Source organism: Mycteria americana, chromosome 2 (assembly GCF_035582795.1).
Source record: "Mycteria americana isolate JAX WOST 10 ecotype Jacksonville Zoo and Gardens chromosome 2, USCA_MyAme_1.0, whole genome shotgun sequence".
NCBI lineage: Eukaryota > Metazoa > Chordata > Aves > Ciconiiformes > Ciconiidae > Mycteria > Mycteria americana.
Genome location: NC_134366.1, coordinates 80,677,258 through 80,701,759, shown reverse-complemented (window position 1 = coordinate 80,701,759; position 24,502 = coordinate 80,677,258). Strand labels below are relative to the sequence as shown.

The window sequence follows — 24,502 nt, the reverse complement described above, 5'->3', positions numbered from 1 at the left end:
TGGTTTTACATATTAAACACATTTACATATATAAAAAGAAATATATAGGTTGTTATATATATACACATGCATACATATATATAAAAACATATTAAAAACCCAATCTCTATATAAACATAGCCCTCTTTTCTCTGTTGCAAATTTGCTTGCAGGGAAGAAATGGTTACCTTATTACAGCCAGGGATCACATATAAATATATGCGTTTTCATGGTTCTTTATTATGGAGAAAAAGGAAAAAGTCCCGTTTATGAATATATCTATACCATAGAGACACACATGTATACATATATTTTAAATCAGATTGGTTTGTCCTGTTGCACCTCCAAAGTTAACAGATGTATCTCACAGGCACACTGCTGAATCTTAACTAGGAAGAAAAATCCCCGATGGGACTGCAGTCATATTGCATATAATGCTGCTAATCTTGGCCTCTAACACCATATGAAGAAGTTGCCCATTCCTATTTTCTTGCACTATGATTATAAAATGCATATTAAGTGAATGCTGACAAGAACAGAAATGTACAAGAATAATGATTACTTTTAAGAGCCGGCAACTGTGTTATAAGTTGTTTACCTATCTTTCCTGTTGGATGATGCCAACCAATTTGCAATCCTATTGCAAATATAAGTGAAGTGGTTACTGTTTTTATAAAGCATTATCTTTTTTCCCACACCCAAAGTCAGATATGCTATACACAGCACACTTTATAATAAATATTTTTGTTATTAACTAAAGCCAGTTTAATGTTTTTTAAATGAATATGGACAGCAGTTTTTGAAATGATCTTGTATTGCAATAATAAACACACCAATGTGGTACATAGTAATTTAAAAAACTCAAATGGAACCAAAACCTCATCAATAACTGTTCAGTGCTTTGCCAAATCTTTGTGTTGGTATTAAATGCTGTAGCAGCAGCCTTATTTGTTTTTGCTTAGGAAAGAATGTTGACAAACTGCATTTGGCTCCTTAAATACATAGGTTATTCCAGCTCTTCAGGGCTGGAATCAATATGGAAAAAACTGTATGATTTTGGAGACACTTCCCTTATTTTCAGTGATTCCATTTGTCTACACAGGAATGGGAAAGGAAGTGAAGGAAAGCATGGAGCTGAGAAGTTAGAAGTATTGTATGTTTTACTTCTGTCTGTGTTTTGCAAATGCTGTTTTCTTTGTTCCTCTGTGCCAAAACATCTTCTACAGCCACTGCTACATGAAGCTTTTGAAAAGGCAGGAAAAATTAATTTATAGTCATCATTTGTCTGGCTCTCACTAACTATGAAGGTGTGAAGTAAAGTAAACCAGCTAATAGGCGAGAATTTATCTGAAAGTTATTTCTCTTAATAATGATAAATTATATAATTTTGTTAGAACCATATGCACTGTATCTTGGTACACCTTTATTCAGCCTATCAGAAGCAGGATGACATATTTATTTAACACTCTTATTAATTTATTCTGTGGATGTCCCTGAAGATACTCTTCAGCAAAAAGAGCAGAGAATCATATCTAATCCAACAATGATTAACACATAAAATACTATAAGCATATACACTCGTGTATTCATATATGATGATCTACAATAGCAAGGGATTCTTCATTTCAAATGCTGATTATTTCTCAGTTAAGAGAGCCTCTTTTTTTTAAAATTACACAAACATGCTACTATCCTTACAGACAACATGGGCATGACAGACATGGCCTTTGCTCCACGTAGCTACACACTTGATATAGCTTGAAATAACACGTAAGGGTCCTCAACACAGAAAGAAAAATATTGGAAAGCCAAATGGACAAGATCACGTGGTCCTTCAGTAAAGTCACACTGTTTCATTTCTCTCATTTCCTGCAAGCCTCTCGGCCTACAGAAAAAAGGAGCGTGACAAGGAAAATGCCATCTTAAAAGTGTGCAGGGCCCAACAGCAGATGGCACGGGCAGCAGCCTGCTGCAAAGGGAAAGAAGCACCCCTCTGCTGCTGCAAAGGTAACCTTAGAAAGATGTCAGACAGTGGGTTACAGGAAAGCAAGCAGTGACTGATTTTGGGCTTAAACAGCCAGGTGAAGGTTTGGTACAACGCACATCCAAGGAAGGTGGTAACAGGCAGAGGTAACGCTCTGACCTGGTGTGACCTTTGCATGCTTTCAGCATCTTGGCAATCTCCAGGCTCCCATCTCTCCTCTCTTCCTACTTGTTACCTGCTAACGTATTTCAGCATCTTGCCTTTTCTCTCTCATTTACATATAAAACCTCTACCTCCACAGAGCAGCTTAAACTCTTCAGAAAGCCAAACACAGAAGCAGCAGGTCTTCTAAAGAGTCAGTCCTGTGTGGGTAAAAGGGAGAAACATAATACAGGCTGATCTCTTCTCAACATAGCATGCAGAAGAGAAAAATCACTCAGTTAAGATGCTGAGTGCAGCAAGGAAAGGAATACAAAACATTAGTACTTGAAAATACAGAGACAAAGACCTGGATAACATTGTGCTGAGTGTGGTATAACAGGTACTCTAGTAATGCTGAGATATTTGGTATGTAAATGCCCAAACCATTCACAGAGGACCCTATGTTTTGTAGCAACTACATAAGCAGAATTCATCAAAGCCAGTGGGAGTGCCTGCCTTACTTTTGTCAGTAGTATAATACAACAGCCACCGTCACAAAACACACATTCTGCACTACGCCCAGGAAAATACTGTAATGTTTGTGTATCACAGATAAAATAACTCCACAATACGTACAAAGACTAAATTGTCATTATAAAAGGAAAATATTTCATTCCTCAGTGTCCTCTTGGTTCACTAATTGTGAGAGACTTTTGGAATAAAACACTGAAGAAAATTTAGTCCTTATAGACAGGTATAAACAAGTAATAAATATGCTTACTGAGAAGTGTGATAAAGTAATTTCGTAGCACTAATAGGCTTTCCTACTGTGCACTACTGCAGAAGTAAAATGAGCTGCCACTACACTCGACAAAAATTAAAGACCTTTTACAACACTTGTATTTGAAGTCAGATGCTAGAAATGCAATGTACTGAAAGAATCAACTTCAGCCTTACTTCTCCTGTAAACTGGGGAACGTGGCTGCTGGGAAGAGCTGCAAAACAGTTACACAAGGATGTATATGGAATGTTCATAGGTTAATGTCTTTCAGAAAATTACTTATCCACCTGTGTCATCCCCCCTGCCCCATTTTCACACAGCACATCACCTTCTACATTTATCCTCCCTCCTAGTTCCAGAAAATTTCTGCAAAATTTCTGCTTTTGTCCCAAACCACTGGAACTTAGAGAAAGTTCCAGAGATAGCAAATGGCACATGGACTTTCTGTGTTTTTAACTAAGATTTGCCTGTCTAAATGATGATGTCTAAAGCCTTGAGAAGCTTGCATGCTTTATCTTCACCATATTTTTAAGTGAATGATACATAAAGTAAGTGCAAGGCATCAAAGTACGTGCATGGGGAAAGGCTGAATTTCAGGAGCTAAGACATCTTGAGACAGCAGGTACCAAGATATTAAGGACTGAAAAGCAGGACTGGCTGGCTGTAGTTCTGGGAAAATGCATCTGAGGGTCTATGTACAAGAAACATGCCAGAGAAGATGTCGGAGCTCACCCAAATCAAAAGTAGTTCAGGAGTGTACAAGCCCAGCGTGGTGAGAACAGCCAAAGTCGATGATCCTTCAATGAAGAAAATGCTGTCAGTGCAGTGGCACAAGGCAATGCAGATTTCTCTAGAAAATGTGTTTGGCTTGGCAGCATGCAAAACCTTGGTCACCTGCTGCCTTTGAAGCCAGTAGCTATTCTGATCCCAGCTGGGCCTGCACTTGCTTCCATTCACAGTTCATACCTGTAGTATCTGACATGGCACAACAGGCACCCATGCACGTTTGCTACACTTCCACTTTGATTTTTATAAACAAGAAGTTTTCACAGTATCTGCAGTACCAAAGCATGTGACTGCAAGTACACCTGCAGTAATAACTCCATGAGATAAATGGTAAACAAGTACACAACATGTATTATGCTTGAGGACTCTCCAGTGGGAGCTGAGGGGACACTGCTCCTTGCAGGATCCTGCCCAATATTTTACAGAAAGTATACAGGTAGCAGAAGTGCGTATAATTACTCTCAGAGCTCAGATCTTAGTTCACCTGTTTGAACAAAAGAATTAACTGTAACTAGTAGGAAAATTGCAGCAATTAAGACAGGTTAGCACAATCACCTACTATAGAAAGATGCACCAAATAAGGCAAATATTTCTCCTTTCAAGCAGAACGTACTTGTGTACATCTGGTAAGGCAATACAGTATTTAACTAAATAAACTTGGATTTGTTCTTTTATTTATTCTGAATCTTATCCAGTACACCAAACATAAAGGGGAAAAGTTCAGGTGACTCAGAAGTGTAATACTGTTTAACCTAGCAATTTACATTTTCTGTTTTGTTAATGGCCTTCGAGCCACAAGCATATTTTTTTAAAAAAGGCATTTTAATCTGCTACTGATGCTATATTTTGTGATGTGAAAGACACAGTGAGCTGCTGAATTTTTACACGAACATATGTTAGCCACAGTTTAATTATTTGGTGGTGATACATCTGCTTCAAGACTCCAGACTGTCCTTACTGAGATTCCTAGTGCTGGTTACAGGATGGCACCAGGTACACTGCGTTTCATAAAACTGCCAGGTGCTTTAATACCATTTTAACGTAACAAGGCCTTTCAGCATTTTGGAAAAAAAAAAAAAGTCAATCCTGTAACATATAGACTTTTCCAAGACATAAGACACAGAGAAATTCCTTTTTTCCTGTCCTTCAAGAAGTCTAAAACCAAGGATTAAACTTAATTTTATATGAGGAACAACTTACTTTAAGGTTCCAATATGTCTCTTTCTCTGCGCTGATGTTACCTTACACAGACCTCAGACATGATTACAGGCTGAGCTCTTCTTCTCTGTGCACATTCAAATTACAAAATTAAATTTGAAAGAGCAGGAACAACTAACTGAATTTATCTTTAGAAAATATATCTGTATTTCCAACGATAAATTTTGTATTGGATATTTTTTATTCAATCTGTATCTTCACCCAGAAAGGAGCACCTCATCTATATAACTACTTACATGTCAAGTCTCTATTGCAGTGTTTAGCTGATCTGTAAGTGTGTAAGGAAAGGAATAAGAGTTTTTATTTTTCTGCATTAACAAGACTTCCTTTTTTGGCAAAATTCTAACAGATTACTAAACTACAGTCATCTGTTCCTGACAGAATCACAAGGATTATTTCCTTGTTTATCTGACTTTCTCTGATGGACGATATCCAAGGATTTCTTTTTTCTTGCTCAGCCATCATTCTTGGTTTAGTATCTCCAAATCCCACACCTGAAAGTGACCTGAGCTTCAAAGAACTCCCCCCCCGCCCCAACAGTTCTAGTGAAAGCTGTATAAAACACAGAACATCCTTGTTCTCACACCCTCAGGGGAACAGAGGTAGTCCCTTGAGCTCTTGGGAATCAAAGGCTTCAGCATTTGGAATTTCAGCTGGAAAAAGCATAGCCTGGATTGTCTACACTCTTCAAAAATCTGAGTAGGGAGCAGATGAGAAAAAAGGACATTGATGTTTTAGGACTGAGGATGGATTTGTTGAATTTCAGCCAAGGTTTGTGACTGTGAGTTTTCACTTGCCATCCATTGTACCATGGACACCCTGAGATCAATTCTCTGGTTCAGCTCAGTTTCCAAACCAACACCCCAGTCAAAAAATGTGACTCTCATTTACTTTATTAAGCAGTCTCTGTGGAGCTGTAGCTGGAAACACAGTGAACCACTCTGTCCCTCTTGAAGATACTCCAGGCGAAGGCGGGTGGACTTCTGTGTTCCAACAGCCTCTCCCCCGGGGCAGGAACCGCTACCCCTGCCTCTCAGCACTGAGGCAAACGCTGCTTGCAGCACCGCACCAAGCCGAATCCAAGCCCTTACGCTCGAACTGCCCAAGTTTAGGCCAGTGTCCTGCCATCAAACTGCTCTCCATCCGGCGAGCTCACGCTCAGCCAGTTCCGTACACAAATGAGTTAATTTCCCAGAGCTCCTCAGCCCGTCCCTTTTTACAAACACTAAGAAGAATTAACGAGGGAGAAAATAATTATTTGCCAACCCTCCAGCTTTTGAGCAGGAGATATCTGTGTTTGTGTGGATATAGGGTATAGCTTACATTAGCTTGTTTAATTGGAATAGACTATAGCAGCACTTTTTTCTTTTTTTTGGCAAAGATAAATTACTGGGTTTAGCACAGCTGGTAAGAGCTAATTCTGTACAAAGAGTTCTTTTCAGTAGTGTGGGTGGCAAAACACTTTCAGCAACTGGCTTAATTAGTTCCTCCTCCTTTGCAATAGCACAGGACAGTTCGCAGAAGGAAAAAAAAAAAGATTGTAACAGAAGACGTGGTATACAATAATCCTGTTTGCTCTTCTGGTTTTGCCAATTCTCCCTTATTTAATGTCACGCTAAACGGAGGCTTGTCCTGGTATTTCCCAGCACAGATAACAGTTAGGAGTGAGAGGTTAGCACTTATTCCAAATATAGGCAGGGAGCAACCTCTGTTCCTCTGCACAGGATAGAGCAGAGCATTCCTCAAACAAAACACCCCGGCCAAACCCAAACAGCACAGCGATGGAGCGCCACAGAGGGCTTTCCCCTCAGCAGAGCTACCATACGGCTTGCGGGTGGCTTGTTTAGCAAGGTCTGGGAAGCCCGAGCTGCTAACGAGACCCGTTCCCCAGTGCAACCTCTCTGACACGGATCATTTATATGACAAAGAACAACACGGGTGCCAAGTACAATCATTTCAGCTTCACTGCTCCCAGCATACAGCACGCCAACTGCTGTGTAATAACCCACTGCCACAAACGAGCACTAACTTTAACACACAGACGCCTTCCTTTCCACATGAGCTGGCCAAAAGCGCTCGGGCTCTTCCACCAGTACAGACATGGACATGCAAATGCTCCGCAGCCGTCAGCAAGACGCAGCTCCTACCAGATAAAAACTGGGCTTGCAAGATCCACTTGACCTTCTGAATGTCAGTGAGATAGAGGGTGAAAGGGCAGGAAGGGCACAGATGTTTGTATTTACCTTCATTATAGGCCATTTAGGAAACAGCTGGAAATCTTCTCAAGCTGTTTTGTTTTGAATAAAATGACACTGTAGCTGTACTTCAGTTGAGTTACAAATCTATTTAAAAAACAATCCAAAGTGTTACAAGGCATTACCAATGTTTCTCTTTCTCCTAACTAGACTGAAGAAAGGCTGGATTATGAAAAATTTCTGTTAGGAAAAACTGAATGTGCAGGGGAAAAACGAATTAAAAAAAGAGTATTTTATGAAGACAAACAAAACAACCAATTAATGAGGAAACTCCCCAGATATCTTCAAGAAAGAGCAGGCAGTGAAACTGCAAATAACAGTGTTTACCCGTGTCTGCAGTTCCTGGCTTTTCGGGAAATTATTTTTGTATTTGCCCATTCATTTCTTTTGGCAGCAAGTGGAAGACAGTTACTCCTGTTAGGCAGACTGATTAAAAACAAGAACCAATCAAAACTTCTTATAACTGCCCACTGCTCATTTATGGTATGAGCAGCCTGATACTGAGAATAGTATTTTCTAATACGTGCCTCTCCATAACAGTTGTTACAAAGCCTATGGAATTTTGGTCCTTGGAAGGCTGTTGATGAATCTTGAAAAGACTGTTTAAACACATGTTGGGGAAAAAAAAAAAGGAGCCAATTAAGGGGAATATATTGAATCTAGGAATTTGTCAGTGAAGAATCCTGCCGGAAATAATTTCTAATACAACACTTCCCAGTTTTTGTGGCTTGACAGCTTACATATTTCTTCATTTTCTTTCCATTTATCTGTATAAAAATATGGAAACAAAAAGGGAAACTGACTAACTACAGACAGAAAACAGTGAAGCTACCTGCACAAAAGCTACTATGAGAGCCATAAACGGAAAGCAGAGATTTCTCCACTATGTTGCAGTACTAATCATCTCAGAGTTACTTTTAACAAAAGGAGAGCAAGATTAACTGGCAAGAGAGTGGAAGTGATTCTTTAATGTATGTAATGTATTATGTCCTTTAACGTACATATGCATCCAAAGAATATCTTGCTCATTCTATGCCAGCTTGTGTATTTTGCTATTTAAAAATACCGTATAAACCTTATATATAAGCCTGTGTACAAAAGAAAACCCCCTTTGGGAAAAAACAGAAAAGTGAGCCAGTAGATGGCATTGTGGCACTTCAAAAGACATTCCAGAAAATTCCACTTAAAAAACTTGCAAGCCTAAGTACTGTGTTTAACCACTTACTGCTTAACCAATGCAATATTTTGCTCCTGCTCAATGCTACACATGCACAACTGAATAAACAAAACCACACGATGTAGCTGCACTGTCATACTAGCCCTGAAACAAATCTTCTCTGCTCTGGTTTCCAAATCCAATTAGCTCTGTATGGTAGATTTACAATCCCAGACTTGAAAAGATGATCCTTATTTGATGACTAATGTCCCATGAGCCATGGCCATCAAGGGGATACCAGAAAGGCTATGATTAGTTGAAAAATATTTCCTAAAAATGTTATCATATACAAGATCTTACAACCAATGCAGATGATGCTATTTCCTGTCATACAGAAACTACTGTGGAATAGATATTATCCCTTAAAAATAAATTTCTGGAGTGTTTTATGAATACTCCTATTTTCTTTCAATTCTAAACTGCTGACATGCCCTCACAGCTTGGGATGAGAAGACTGTAGCAACCCACCAGTTTCTTGTGCAACACAGCAGTTCTCTGTGTTGCTAAAACCACAAAAACTTGAAACCATTTTGCAGAACTCAATGTACAGAAAAACTCAGGAATTTGCTTTAAGAATTATATTCCATACACAGGCAAATTTATTTTAACTGAAGTTAGAGTTGCAATTATCAGTGGTTTATCGGCACGCTACTGTATAGATAAAACTGCTTTACCGTGACCAGCTCTGAGCAGGGTTTTGACCAGAGACCTCCAGAGGCCCCTTCCAGTCTCAGGTATTCTATGAGGCTTATGTATCAATGGTCCTCATGATATTAGTCTTTAAGAAAAGGCCTGGTTTCACTCTGGTATTCGTTTTGTCAGGAATTTCTGAAAATCCTTGTATCATAACAAAAAGCTTTCAAGATAGTGTAATTGAATCTGCCTACCTTAAGGGCTCTTAATTAAATTCTAAGTGTCCAGTTGTATATATTCATATTTTTTCCATGTCACTTCTACTAGAGCAGATTAAAGCAATCTAGTTTTCCTGATGGAGAATTTCAACTTCAGGTCTCCATTGCCTGATAGGCTAATACTTGGATTAAGAAACAAAAAGCAACCAAAACGTCATCCACAAACTAAAATAATAGCTCAAATATTTTTGCAAATTTAGTATGTTCAAAAACATCATGCTCACTTGAACGAAACTGTTTTTTATATGTGGAAATTCCCTTCTTCTAATTATAAGTAGCCTTTAAAGACACAGAAGAATACCAAGAAAAATGTTTCTTCCATCCCCTTATGAAGTCATAAGCATTACTGTGAATGTTTAAATATTAAAAATGAATGCCTCCTTTTGGAACAGAGGTGGTCAGGTTGGACTGGAGCACCCAGGAGAATAGGGGACACAGTTCCCTCCTCTTATCATCACTTCTTTCTAAGTGATCCCATCTGTAGAGGTAGATGACAAGTGTCACAAACCCCAAAATATTTCAAAGAGAAAAGAACAGCGCAAGACAGAAGAGAACATAAGCACTGTGGTAGTGGATCAATTTGAGGATCCATCTTTTCCAGTATGTTGTCCCCACCATCAGCCACCAGCAGTTCCTCAGGGAAAAGGAGTATGAGTATGACACACATGCATACATCCTCCTGCTGGAATACCTCCTCTGCTTCCAGTGACCACAACTTTTTGGCAACTTCAGGGACATGTAGCTACAACCATACCACCATTTTAACAGACTTGATTAATTTGTCTGATCCCTGTTTGAACTCATCTACCTGCTGGCCTCCCCAGCATGCTGTGGCAATGAGTTCTACCATATAAATGTGCACTTTGTACTTCTTTTGCACTGTCAAGCTTGATGGCTGATCATTTTGCTTAGACCTTGTAAAACAGTAAAACCAGTTAAAAAAAGTCACTCTATTTTTATTTTCCTCAGAAATGTTTTTCTCTTGGGAGAGCTTTCAAGCGGTAAGTTCCTCAAGGAAAGATTCCTTCCTTTGTGTACAAATATCCAGATATCAGGAAGGAGGATAACAGCCTACACCAGAAGTACTCAACCAGCTAACATCCATGTGGTCAGGAGCAGAGAAAGCAGGACTAATAACTGACATAGTTTCTGAACAGGCTGGGAGAACACCTTGACACCTGCGGCCGATCTGATGGTAGAAACCAGTTCAAGTAGCAAAAGGCAACCTGACGGACTGCTCTTACTATTACTAAGGCAGAGTCTTTCAGAGTGCCCAGCTGTGTCTAGTTACCACACTCTGGTTCAGAAAGTCTATTGTATCGGAGTGGACCCTTGGAATAAACACAGCGTGAGCTTGCGTGGTGAACTCCAGAGTGTGGTGGCTCACAGGCAAAGGAAAGCACCCTACACCATCTTATTTATGATATGTATTTGGTCTTGTATCCTGTGAGGCTCGGTGCTGGGGACTGCCACAGAACCAGCAGGAAGATGATACTGGGTCACCCGATGGTTTTGCCTTCCAGGCAATTCACATGCAACTTAAAACTGTTACAGGCCTGTCTGGCCTGCATCAAACTGTGATTTGCAGGGGACACCACTTATGTGTCAGTGAGAAAAGAAATTTGGTTATTTTCTTGTGTTCACTGGTTACGCTCTGCTATCATGAGAGTGCTTGAGGAGGAAGGCAGCCTGACCCATACAAGACAGACACTTTTTGTGGCAAGATTTGGCCATTTTGCCCTTGCAACTGAATCCATGGAATCTGACTTCCTCCCAAACACATCCAAGTCCTTGAACTTTCTGTCCTTTGGCATACTCGTAAATGTCGATTCTTCTTGTGCAGCCAGTGCTTCAACAGAATCAGAGCTGAAGCATACGCAAAAGTATTGGTACTCTGACCACTCCAGGTGGTATTTTCTCAACCCATTCACTGGCTCCTGCTACAGTGGCCAGCCACTACTAAACAAATCATGCTGTATCTAGTATTTGTTTGTTTTAGAGAATGGCTATTATAGCTAACCCCAAAGACAAGAGATTTTTTGAAGATGACTATTGTTTCAGAATCCACCCTGTAAACAACTGGTATAAATTACTTTTGAAATTTTTTTAAATGGGCTTGGTGCTGATTCACCAGAGCTGAGGCCATTGTTTAACCCAGCACCAGTCAAAGGGGATTTTCTCAGATACTAAAAAAATGGTGACAACTGTGGTTGTGCCACAGGCTTTCACTGCTCCCCCAGACCAAAATTATAGTCAGAAAAAAAATACCTGACCTTACTTGCACAGACATTGGGAAGATTTGTGGTAGACTTCTCACTAACATAGTCTCTGAAGTTTTCCCCTGTTGTTCCACTGCTTATAGGACTGGTAACTCTTTGTGAAAGAAAACTTCCTAAACCTTCCTAAACCATACCTACCTACAATCACGGAGCATCTGGACCAGGCGGGGAGCTCAGTCTTATGGTTCCCTCAGGTTGGAGGCTCCCCACTGACAACATCTGTCCAGAAGGAGAAACAGATGGCCAACTTCTCCAGACTTTTCTGCGCACCTGACCTGATGTTCTTTACACCAGTCACTTGGGCAGATTTAAAACAGGCTGATAAAATCCCCTGGGTAAATTAAAGAGTTAATTATGTGACAATACTTCTTGGTCCTAAACATTGGGCTTAATCACTGGGGCTCTGTATGCACTTTCACTAAAAAAGCAGACCGACAGAAAATGTATTATCCTCCAGATACTACGTTTGCTAATTTGCTGTACAATTCCAGGGTTAATTGAAAACTTCTTGCCATTTCTGAAAGCAGTTTGACAGAGTTTTCCAGACACTCTGACACTACCTACAGCAAATCTATGTGAGGTGCAATAATATCTACTGCTCACAAGTAAAAGAAAAAGCTCTCTACTCAGCAAGAATTATGTTTCTTAAAAAAATAAATTGAAAAAATCTTACAAACTGGTGCATAGGATCTTCAGTACAAATCAGCATTTATAGACTAATATTTCTCACTTTGTTGCAAGCTCACAATCCAATCAATAGTTACATTAAAATATACCAGGAAGGAAAAAATACAAAGAAGAAGTAGAGTTAGCCAATTAGGAATTTCTTTAAACCGCAAGCATGGAAATCAAATTTAACTAACAAGTTAAAATTTTCTAATCTTGATTTTTGAGCATGTATACTCTTCCCTCCATAAACTCATTCTTTAACTGCATAATTAGTTACAGGAAAATTATTTCAAGTGACATTTAAACCATTTTCCTAAGCCTAGTAGAGTTTTATGGTTATGTTGTCTGCATTTGTGCTGGTAGTAACTTCTGAAGCTGCCAACTCACTTTTACAGTGGAGTAAAGATATTAAGTTCTCACAAGTTCCTGTGGATACCTGGCAACCACCTACAGGAGAAAACCAAATTAATGGCTTCTCTGGAGGAAAAGCTACAGCTTAAGTGCAAGTCTCTCTGTTTAGCCACCAGAGAATCAATTCGGGAGAGGGAAGTTGTAAACGTTTCAACTACAGGGTAAGCTTACACAAGACCTTTTAAGTGATGAGGGAACCACGATAATCAAGCCATGAGACCCAAAAACACAGAAAAGCAGATTTCCTAAATTCACATGTCCACAAAGTGTCTTTTTAAAGTTCAGACAGACAGATCAGCAAGCTACCCCCCAATAAGGGAAGGTGTATTCAGAGCCACCACTGACTCCCAGGTGTTTCTCCCCATGCAGTGACTAGGTACCTCATCACCTACCTTTCATTACTGGTCCCCACTTCCAGTGCCAGCTAAAATTACCTTCTGCTGAACACAGGGCAAAAGCCATGCAATGCAATGGTCACAAACTGAGGTCTCTCCTTTCCTGCAAAGTCACACTGTAGTTTGTCCCACGGGATGGCAAATACCTGCCCATCTCTCTCTAGTTGTGATACAAACCCTCTAACGTATAAATTGGAAGCACCCACCACAAAAGCTTGTATCTCACTGTGTTACTTTGTCCCAGCTGATGTTAAGGGACATAAATTCAATTTTTTCAGTCACAGAGGGAAATGTTGAATTGTTAAAGGATATTGTAAGAGACGGACTAAAACTTGCCCTAATTACTACAACCTGCCTGAATCAATATGCAAGTGTTACAAAACTTCCCATGCAAACTGAGGAAGTTAATCTTAGAAACAAGAATGATAAATACTGTGCTTTCATCAAAAAATGCTTTTCCTTTGAACTTCTGATTAGGCAATAATGATGTATTAACCACTTTAGGGAGAAACTTTCTCAGGAAATACAGGGATAACATATTTTTTATTTTCTGTGCCTCAGATGATATTTGACATAATCTCTCCTTAGGTCCCCCTTTCCCACCACCCAGCTAAACTCTGATGCCTTAGTTTTACAGTGATGCCAAATTTCCTTTCATTATGAAGGCCATGAAGAACTGCAGAACAACTTAAATAGTGATCTAGTTAAAAAAGCACGGAGCAAAATAGTCTGAGCAGATGCAATGTTTGGCTTGGCTCATGTTAGATTAATGAATTTCCTACTTTATGTTTCTATACCTGAAGAGTGAATGAATGTATTTTCAGTCTTTGTCTTACTCTACTCTCCCTAAAAACAAGGTGCAGCCCCTTGCACATGATACAGCCCTGAAATAACCCTGCCAAAGAGGTACCACTCTTACATAAAGGATCTTGAGCAGTTCGTTCATGCAAGACTCCGGTCCAGGAGGAAAGCAAAGTCAAGTCACTCTGGATCTGACAGTGGACCCTAGGTTCTTGAGTACGGGTTTCTAAGGCAAAAGTCCGTCAAATGCATAGAATAAAATCATGGTGTTCAACAGCGTCCAGTTTCAGCCACTAGTTTCATGGTAAGGGAAGTGGGTGAAGGGAAGCTATTTCCTAATGTGATAGCAAATCATCACTTACAGGTCTGTTCAGTAACACTGGTTGAGAAGGCCAGAAACAAGCACAAGTAGGCCACAGCTAATGTAAACAAATAAAGCAAAACAAACCACAAACATTAGTCAATGTCAGACAAGAAGAAACCATCTTTTGGAGGGTAAAGATACTAGTAAAAATTGGCAATAAATTAGAAATGATCCATTATTTTCATAAGAGGCAGGAGCTTTCCATCTATTTCAAAACACAGTAAGACCCCTTGAAATCAGACACCATTTACTGCTAAGTTAAATGATGGGAAAGAAAATGCTACATATGAGTGCCCAGAATTTTAACACACTGCATTTGCTTTCATATCCATAAAGGCCCATCTCTACACTGTTAAACGCTGAGAACATAAATTTTTACTGAACATGTTTTGCTTCTGCTGTAAAAATATAAGAAGGGAAAAAGTCCCTGGCATAGAGATTTGGTCTCTTTGTGCCAATACTGCTAGTCAATATTAGCATGTAAGTTTTTAATGATTCACTATACTGTTTGACTATCCACTCTCAAAAAACACCTTAATTAGCAAAAATATTGATTTTACAATGTTCAGTCCTACAAGCTTAAGAAATATGAGCCAATAAACCTAGCCCTGAATAATGAAAAATTAAACTGATACAGTAATAAAATTGTAACAAAGGGAAAATGTCCTCCTGCATCTAAATTGAGTTGCAGTAGATAACGTTTTAAATAATTTTAGTTTGAATCCTGCTGAGGCAATCATTTATGGAGTGCTGCCTTGCCAAGCAAATCACCAAGTGCTCCTTGAGAGGATGTGATTGTACTGTTGCCACAACGTACTGTCTGGTTCAAAATATTCTCCCTGAAGTATAATAGAGCCATAGCACAAAGCAAATGGTGCCAAAGGTCTAGCTGACAAGCTTCTCCTATCAAGGAGAAAAGCCACCTGGTCCAAATTCAGTTTTTAAAAAGAATGAGAGAAAGTTAGTGCTTTTTCATTCAGCATACAAAAAAAATCCTGTCAACAATTTTTTCCAGATTTCTATCTAATAAAAATAAACTTTCTCCTTCTCTTTTATATGAGTAGGAACTTCTGAGCATCTTTTCAGTCTTAGAAACCATAGCATAGTTACAGTCAATGGACATATGTTTAAAATAGCAAAAAGAACTGCACTTTTCATAACATTAACTCTAACAGATAGATTTTAAAGTCTGAAGGGACAAGCATAATATGTCAATGCTACCTTCTGTTTTAAAGTAGCCACAGTATTGCCAGTAAATCCCAAGATAAAGCTGTAACTATTTAAGCTACAGAACCTTCAGTTCTTTTAAATTCTGCATCTGCACAAGTGTATTTGAAATAAAATGTTAGCCCCCTTCTTAATAAAAGATTAAAATCTCTCATTAAGTACCCAGAATGATCATTTAGCGGAAGACTCCTGTCACTTCATATGCTTTAGTAAAAACATAGACACTCCCTCCCAAACACCCCCCCCCCCCCCCTTTCTTTAAAGGACCAACCTACATTGCTATGTCAGCACTCAGAAAAGGAGGGAGCAAATGTTTTTTAAGTAAAAAGAATACATTTTAATCCATTCTTCCTTGAAAGTAAATGTATCTTTCAGGAGAGATAAAAAGCACATCTTAGCTGTAAGTAAGTCCTTATGTAAAGAACTAAAGTAAATAACTAAATCCTGGCTAATATTTGACAGTTGCTGCCTTATGGAAACACTGAGGTCTGCAAGGACAGTGGCAGAATGATTAAACTGTAAAACAGTATGTCAGCTGTTGAAGAGATTAAAAACCAACAGCCTGTATAACAGCAACAACAAAGAAGATCAACAGGACAACAGCAAGCGGTGGCATCAGCATTACCAGAAACGTGTGTGTAAAAGAGGCTTTAGTTCCTATTTCAGCATTCAAGCGAGTACCTTAATTCTCAAGTGTCCCTAGGTGTGGAAGGCAGTGAGACCTACTAAGGTTCAGCCCATGTAACAAATCATGTTTGTCTAAACATCAACTTGGGAACTCTTTGTTTGTTGTTTTTTTTTTTCCCTTTTTAAATGAGATTTTTGGCACCGCTGGTGTTAGCAGCCGGTTCTGAGTGTTGGGTGCTGGAGCATGCCCCCTCCCCACAGCACCCCGGGGCCTGGGGCACTGCTGCTGGGAGAGAGCCCATGGGGAGCAGCTCCATGCCTGCCGCTGCCTGATGCTAAGGGTTATCAGATGGCGCTGCGGGTGTGTTGACACGTCCACAATGCTTGTTATGAGTCATATACACAATGAAACACAGCTGGCACTCTTAAAACGGTACCTCAGGCAGAGTGTACACTGGCATGTTTCCTTCCTACTTGCAAGAACCAAGATTCTGGATCTTGACTCCTTTGCTTCTCCAGAAAAATGCATCACAAACACAGTCAAAAGCAACTAGTGGGGCAGGCTATGGAAGGTATTAAAACCCTCCTACGATTAAATACGTACAAGAGATGGTCTAAGGAAGTTTTCTTATGGCTGCTCATGCCCCTTCAGTTCCACCTATGTCAGAACAGCTGTTCTAAGTCCCAATGCAAAAGGTAAACTGGGGTGACTGCCAGTACAAGCACGACCCCAGGCAGACCTGCCCTAAAAGACGTTTAATGAAGAGTTGTATGGACTGTCAGCATCAGTCAAGAGCTGATACATGCTGAGTCTCTCCCTGTTGTCAACAACAGGCAACTGTGAGAATGGCAGCCAGAGGGCAGCTGATTTTGGGAGTTTCTGGGTGATGGCTCTAGGCTGGACTAGGTACACAACTACAGTCACCCCATGGGCTACCTACAGACGGTGGCTACTGCCGGGTTGCAAGCGAGCAACGCTGTAGCAGCTCAAGCTTTCAACAAGCTGTTTCAAAGTTCTCCTTCAGATTGTCTTAGCTTTAGGTATGTTTTTGTTTTCCTTTCACTGACTTTATTGAGAAGATTAATGATGAAAACCAGATCTATCAGAACTTGCTTCTGTATGTGAATGGTACCTCCAAGGTCCATCCAGGACCTGGCAATAGAGTCCTTAAGGCTGCTAATAAAACTCCTAAATCCTTTATTTGAATGGATGCAGCATGCTGCTTGTACTGATCTCTAGCTATTTACCAGAAAAACCTTGACTTACGTTCCTTAATTAGTAGAATTTACTGAGAAATTAATACACAGGACAGGTAGATGCACGGACTTAATAAGGCAGCAAATAATGCAAACAGAAATAAAATATTATCTACTTAAAATAATTAGGTAAACAGATTCCTATAGAGAAAGCAGTTTTTAGGTCATAATCAGTGCAATTGTAACAACTGAAGTGGACTGGGTACTGATTTCTACCTGTTACTACAGCTTCCAATTCTCACTTTTTTAGTGTTTTGTACTAAACATTGCGTAGCGTTTTCAGCAGTGCAAACTTTTTTCTTAAATCAGTAATTTGGAAAAAATATGTTCAGTTCTGTGACAGCACATTTCATCATAGGTAATTCCAAACATTTTGCCAAATGGATCAGTTAAATTTCACAAGTTTGCTGTGATGTAATGCAGTAACACCAACTTTTTTTAACCCCTACCTGGTTAAACTTTCTGGTAGAAAACTCGAGTATTTGCATGTAAACAAAAAATGATCTTTCAGCTGTCAGGTCCGCTTGACGTTGAGAATAATGTCGTCAGCACTCACAAGCTACTTCTAGTTCCTGCTGATCAGATCCGTGCTGCTGTCTCTGAGTCAGGATACACAGGGTAAACTGATGAAATTTGACAAAAGTGAATCAGAGGACCCAAGCAGCGCACAAATGAAGGTGAAATGTTTCTATTTTGTCTAAAATATTCATTACCAATTATAACTTTCATCCTTACAGATTTTTCTGTTGATGTAAGTTCCTGATCCAAAGAGAGCAAGAGAACAAGGCAGAGGCTGATAATTTCTAATATGGATGATGATTTACAACTGAACAATTGAAGACAGTGATCCAGTCAGGTCACTGCTCCATTATCATTGTCCTGTTACTGAACGTTGTAAGAAGATGGGTATACTTAGGAAACCTTTTAAGAATGCCAGCAAGAAGCTTCCTAAACAGTATTTTCTTGCAGCTGCAGAGCAACTTAGAAATGTTCTGTTGTACAACCATGACTGCAATAACATGAACACAAAGGCCTTGCAAAAGCAAGCACCAAGTAAAAATGACTGGTGGTGTCTGCAGGAAGGAAACAGCTCAGACGTGGACCTTCCAGGCACACAGTCCTGTCAGATCTCCTCTTGTAACCACAAAAGAAGTTTAAACATGGAAAACAAAACTAACATCTCCAGATTTGTCTCAAGACTTCAAGCATGGCTGCTGAGTTATGCATCTACACTGGCAGCTAAGACTTCCCAAATTTTGAAACCTTCCTGTTCCTGTAGAAGATGAGAGGTTGTGGATGAATAATGCCAGAGGCTGTGCATGTATGAGGAGACTATGCACCTCACGGATTTCTCCAAACTGCAGCTATTAAAGGATGATATATTGTGGACAGGAAATGGGGAAATGACTGCATTTGTTATTAGAAATCTCTGGCCTCTCAAAGCATGCATTGTTCTATATGGTATTATCCCAGGCCAGCAGGCAGGTATCTAATCACTAGCTTTTCTTGCAAGCTCAGGTTATTAGGCATGAGACTGATGGTTCAAAAACTCAACTTAGAGCCCAGCGGAACTACTGCCATTATTTGTCATAAAAAACAAAATCCGTTTCTCTCAGTTATAATGTACTGGTACAACCTTCCAGCAGTCTCTCAAGTTGTGAAAGACAAAAAAAAAGTGAATACCCTTTTACAGTGTTACTTTCCCCACAATCTTTGGTATTTGAGTGTGTACCCTAACATGTTGATCCATGTCAGGAATGTAACCAACAGGCGGTAGAAGAAACCTCTGCTGCCTCGGCTAGTTCTTGCAGTGCCAACTCACTGCATGGCTCAAGCGGCTCAAATGGGTCCCCTGTTGTTAATCTTCGGGTAACATGAAAAATACGCTGGAGGCCAAGGACGCATGAAGTGTTCTATGCTCCAGGTCTACAGATTCCCTTTAAGCTTTGCTGTTATGCAGCATCAATCCAAATTACAATAAAGTGGACATACAGTTATTCATTCATAAAATTCAAAACTGACAACATGCAAACATTTATTAAAGACACAGGTGTGGAAACAAAAGAAAAACCACAACTAACCTATGTACACTGAGGTAGGTTACATCAAAGATATCTGTCTTCCTCCTTCAGCTCACCTTTCCCTTTCCTTAAAAGAGAGGGTTCCAGCCTTTGTCCGTGTTCCCTCTTCCTGACAAAGTACCTTAGTTTTTACAACTGCTTCATGACTGGAAACACATCCACTCACCCCACCTCCACACAACGAATATCCAATCTCTCTCTCTTCAGCAAAGCATAACTTAATATATAACGTCTAACTTTTATATTGTGTGTCAAATGCATGACAAATGTTGGTGCCCTGAAATCTAGCAGCATTTTACTATGTAAAACTAAACAAAGGTCACCCTGTAAAATACTAGTATTTCATGCCAAATATATTAAGAATAATGTCATATTGATGAATACACTAATCTTCTTAACCTTTACAAAGGAAATGCAGGGGTTCTGTCTCCATTAGGTCCCTTCACCTTACTAACCTTCCTCCATAGCCATGAGACCGTGGCTGCAAAGGTACAAATATCCATACAGGTTCTTCTCTGCCCACATAAACTAAGATGCAAAACAGAAACACCAATCTACTTCTTATATATGTTAATTAATTGAGTAACTTAAACCAGGTTACATTTAATAGGTGATTTTTAACACACAGCTCAAATTCCCTAGGTTATTTTCCTGCTGTATTTTCTGAGTAAGCACAAAGTGGCCTTGAAATAAAAAAAACCCAACCCACAACAAAGCAATAAAACACAGAACCATGCAGCATATCTGATAAAAGAATTCTAATTCAGCACAGAAGGAGAAGCAAGGAACAACCAAACAACTTTTCTTTATTTTATTTTAGAAAAATCAAATTCACAAGTTAGAGCAGAACTTGGGCAGGTCTAAATCAACATTTTCTGCAGCAGAAATATTGCCTATGCTCTTTTAGAACTTGCTTGCATGCCAGAGCAAATATTTTCATTTCATTGAACTTGCTAGGCAACTCCCCAACATAAAGTGTACGGTAAAAACACTCTCCAGCAATATCAAGCCTGGAATATTTATTAAAAACATTTGTGATCCATGAAAACAAACTCTAATTCTGCACATATTCAAACTATGAACTCTACTTCGTGTATTAAATAGCACAACAGAACCTCATCTAAAACAGGTTTTCATATGGGAGGAGAAGAGGTGGTGGTGAGTGGGTGCTCTTCTATATATTATTGCTAAGATTTGCCCTTCTGAGACACCACTGACTAAAATTAGCACGCTTCATTTCAAGCTTGTTTGGATGCACACTGTACTATGTTCCACTGCTTTACAGTAGAATTAGCAGCAGGATTTAGAAGCATTATAACGTATTTTCTTATGAGAAAATAAAGGGCATATTAGGACATAAGTTGCGATTCCGTCTGTACTTTTCTCTTGGATATATCTAACATCGTGCAGGTCTAAATGACTACACCTTTCTGTTTGCACCACCAAAAATTAGAATATATATTTACCTACAACTGTAGCCTCTAAATAATAGAAATGTTAGTGTGGAAAAGGCTCTGTTGTTGTGGTCTTATATGGGACAGCTTATATAACAATACCATTACATTCCAGGTCCCATTACTTTGGAATACCTAGTCAATTTAGAAAAAAACTTATTCTTGCGTAACAGTTATGATTCTTTAAGATCCCTCAAAATCACACCCTGTTCTTCTCTGACTCTGTGGTTGACCCTGTTCTGTTAAGTAGAGGCAACAAGGAGCTTTTATATGACTGAACAAAGAATTACTATCATCCAGTTTCACAACATGGTTGAATGTAATGTTCAATGGTATTTATTTAAGCAAGAAATACCTTTCTGAAATGAACTGAATTCATAATGACTGCTTGTGCTTTAGTTTGCTGGCAGTGAATTTCACCCATTCTTGAGAGATACGTAGATGAAATAGGAGGATTTCTACCATATACAAACCCAGAAGCAACATTTATTAGTGTTAACAATGGAAGACAGCATAAAACTTGCTTGCCTTTTGGAGGCTGATTTCTAGGATTTTTGGTGCTGAGCCTTTGTATCGTACACAAAATTAATAGCAAAATGGCTATTACTGTCTTTGTGGTTAAAGCCTTTTTCTTACAAAGACCGCAAAGATGTGGATTGTTATTTGCTGGGCTCTGATCCACATTCTCAGTGGAAACCCATCTCGGCAAAAGTGCTGTGAATTTCATTCTCGTCCTTGAAAGGATCACACAAGAAATGCACATAGACCAGTTTTTGAACACTTGACATTTCTGACCAAGAATTACAACAAGTAGGAAAGAAGGAAAGGACAAGATTATAGTCACTGTCATCTTAATATTTCAAAAGAAGAAAAGTTGAAGACAGAAAGATCAAGTACCTTACATTTTTAAAAATGATCCGCTGGAGTTTGGGGCCATCTTATAGTTTGACAAGCTTTTCCACAAAACCCAAAAACCCCTAACCAAGCAACCAATCCCCATCAATGCCCATTCCCTGCTTTGCTTTTCACCTTCTTTTATAATGGCATCCAACAATAGATTGTAAATCCTGTACAACCACAAAAATAGCAATGCTCTTCATAGTGGTTTTTACTGCCCTTTGGACTGAAACTGTCCTGGAGGAAAAGGAAAAGGGAATTCACTATTGTACTTTCCTACTGGCCAATTTCTGTGAATAAAGCACAGAAATAGCTTGTCCATTTTTGGGTTTCACAGCAGAAATTAGAAACTGAATAACAGCTGGGAGTTGATCAGATGAGTATTGCAAAATGAGGACTAGGTGATACAGGTTGGATCAGATGTAAAATATGCAGAACAGACCTTCACATTAGACTATATTCACAGCCATAAGCTAGCAGAAGGTATTTAGAAAGATGAAACTAGGACAATGGGAGTAGACAAACGTACTGACGTAATACTTGGACTTAAAAAATTTGTGATAGAAGATTAGGAAGTGACATGCAGAAGGTCCCAAAGACAAGGAAGAAAAAAGTACCGTGGGAACTGTGATACTGTCTCTGAGCAACCTGATGGGACTAATCGTTAAGAAGCAGCTTTATGGGGTGAAGGGGGAAAGAAATAGGCTGGTAGTTTTTTGTTTACCATTTCTATGTCACTTGAAGTATTTTGCAAGTATCCACTGGAAATTTCCCCCTTAATTATGTGAATATCAACTTGTGAACTGAAAAGTTAGAAGAGTATGTATAGAAACAATGAAAACAACATAAATGTTATTGGAAGAAGTACAGAGAATCACAGATTACCTGAAAGTAGGATGTTATCAACTATCACTGACTGCTCACAGTTTTGTTTAGACATCTCTCCAGCTATGACAAAGACACTCAGTTCGCTAGAATCCAAGCAACTTCAGAAAGCGCGGCATTTCGTACAGGCATGATAGCCAATGCACTCAGTCCTACAAGACTCCACAGCCAAAAAGCTGGTAGACGTGCACACTGCATACAGCGCTGAACAGAGAAAGAGACAGAGCTGGGAGTTCAGCTGCATCCCTGAACAAGCTTCACAAGTCCTGGGAGTTTATTTGCCCACCCAGCATCCCTGGTTTTGACAAAATGTGCTGCTGGTTGTGTGACATGAGTCATGCCTGAACCGCTTGCAAGTGCTATGGAGTTCAAAAAGACAGGCTCTCCACCCCTGCTCCTTGAGAAGTTTATTGCTTAGTCTAGAGTGTTTACAGTGGGAACTGGCTGCACAACGTGTTTTTCTCTTGTTTTGACTACTCAGAAAATGTGGACACTGCTAGTGATATGAAATTATAAACTATTTATTTACAATGTATAAAACTTTCACTTGTGAATGCTGAAAAGCAGGTGCCAAGGAGAGGGTAGTGGAGAGGAAGGTACTTGGCAAATTGACAAGTGAATCAATATAAAAACTACAAGTACCATTTTAAGCTCTTCCCTTACAATGTAAATCCATTATCCAGAACCAAATGAAAGTAAAAAGAGTTGCTGGACAATGATGCACAGAATCTGCTAGAATTTGACACTCCCAAAACAGCAACGTTGCAGTTACTGATTGCCAGTGCATACCTGTAAAGCATCAGCTTCAATATTGCACAAAAGGCAGCAACTTAAACAAAACATTGAAGCATCTCCCATGGATCTGCTCTTCAAAAAGATTTAAAGCCACTGATTTGCAAATGCAACGCAGTTGTTTTAACTATGGGGGAAAAAGCTAAGGCTTGTTTGAAGCTTGTACTAGTTAGCAAATAGGAATCTAATCCACCAGGATGATTTGAATAAACATGTATATTTTTTGCAAGGGCAACATAACTGTAGTAAAAAATTACTTCATACCAGAGGATGAACATACACATTTCTGAACAATAAGTAACTGTAAAACAGTCTTGTTATAAGAAAGTGCATTCCTCAACAGTGATACTGACACTTGCCAAAATGTGTGTGTAAGGCATCCAGACTAAACTGGTGACGATGCTTTCCGAAACATCTAAAAATATTAGAAGTTTGCCACTTGCTGAGATAAATGACAGCAAGTGAAAGAGATGACAGAACTTTTCAGGTACAATTATTTTGAAATCCAGATGCTCATCTCTTAACACACTGCTTATTTAAAATTCCTAAGGATCAACATGCAAGTGTCCTTTGGAGCAATGTAAAAATTAAAAAACTGTGTTTCAGCTTCAGTCTGCCTTTTCTACCACAAATGCTGCTACTCAAACTCCTGAGACACCTCGAGAAAACTGCCTACTCACATTTGCATCCACTAGAAACAGACTGAAATTCACATCAAATACGAGTAAGCCTTTGATGGAAACTCAGCACGTATTTTACACAAGGCCTATACAGAGGCACCAACACACAAATCTTTCCAGGAGCTCTTATTTTTCTTTCTCCTAGCATGCTCTTTATAAAACAAGAAACACACAATACGTTCACCCAAACTGAGGAAAACCGCAGCATTTCTGTCCTAGGAGGCACAGGGCGCAGCATTAGCTCAGTTTATTTCTAGTTACCAGGGTCTCATCACACAGCCACTGGCGCTGAAACCTGCCAGATATAATATATAAATGGAGCTGCGGCTGCACGGCCAAGATTCCAGCGCACTCATCATGGGCAAAAATAACAGCAGTACAGCTTAGCAGGAAAAGCATGTGAGAAGACAAC

The 24,502-nt window shown here is 39.4% G+C and overlaps 1 protein-coding gene across 8 annotated transcripts in view; it reads right to left on the bottom strand.

Moving 5' to 3' along the window:
- The window catches only part of LYRM4 (LYR motif containing 4), a 95,902-nt gene that overhangs the window by 5,291 nt on the left and 66,109 nt on the right, over positions 1-24,502 (bottom strand). Inside the window, exons 3-5 of one of the 8 annotated variants that reach the window (XR_012774357.1) lie at positions 3,618-3,682; positions 3,062-3,099; positions 2,199-2,325 (exon numbers count right to left, since the gene is read on the bottom strand). The exons of 2 other annotated variants lie outside the window; for them this stretch is intronic. Coding sequence is in view for 1 of the 6 variants with exons in the window: in XM_075493898.1 (XP_075350013.1) it covers positions 3,623-3,682 (60 nt within the window). In the remaining 5 variants the exon portion in view is untranslated. The remainder of the gene's footprint in view (positions 1-2,198; positions 2,326-3,061; positions 3,100-3,617; positions 3,683-24,502) is intronic. 5 more of the 8 variants (XR_012774358.1, XR_012774355.1, XR_012774356.1 and 2 more) reach the window with 5 other exon arrangements.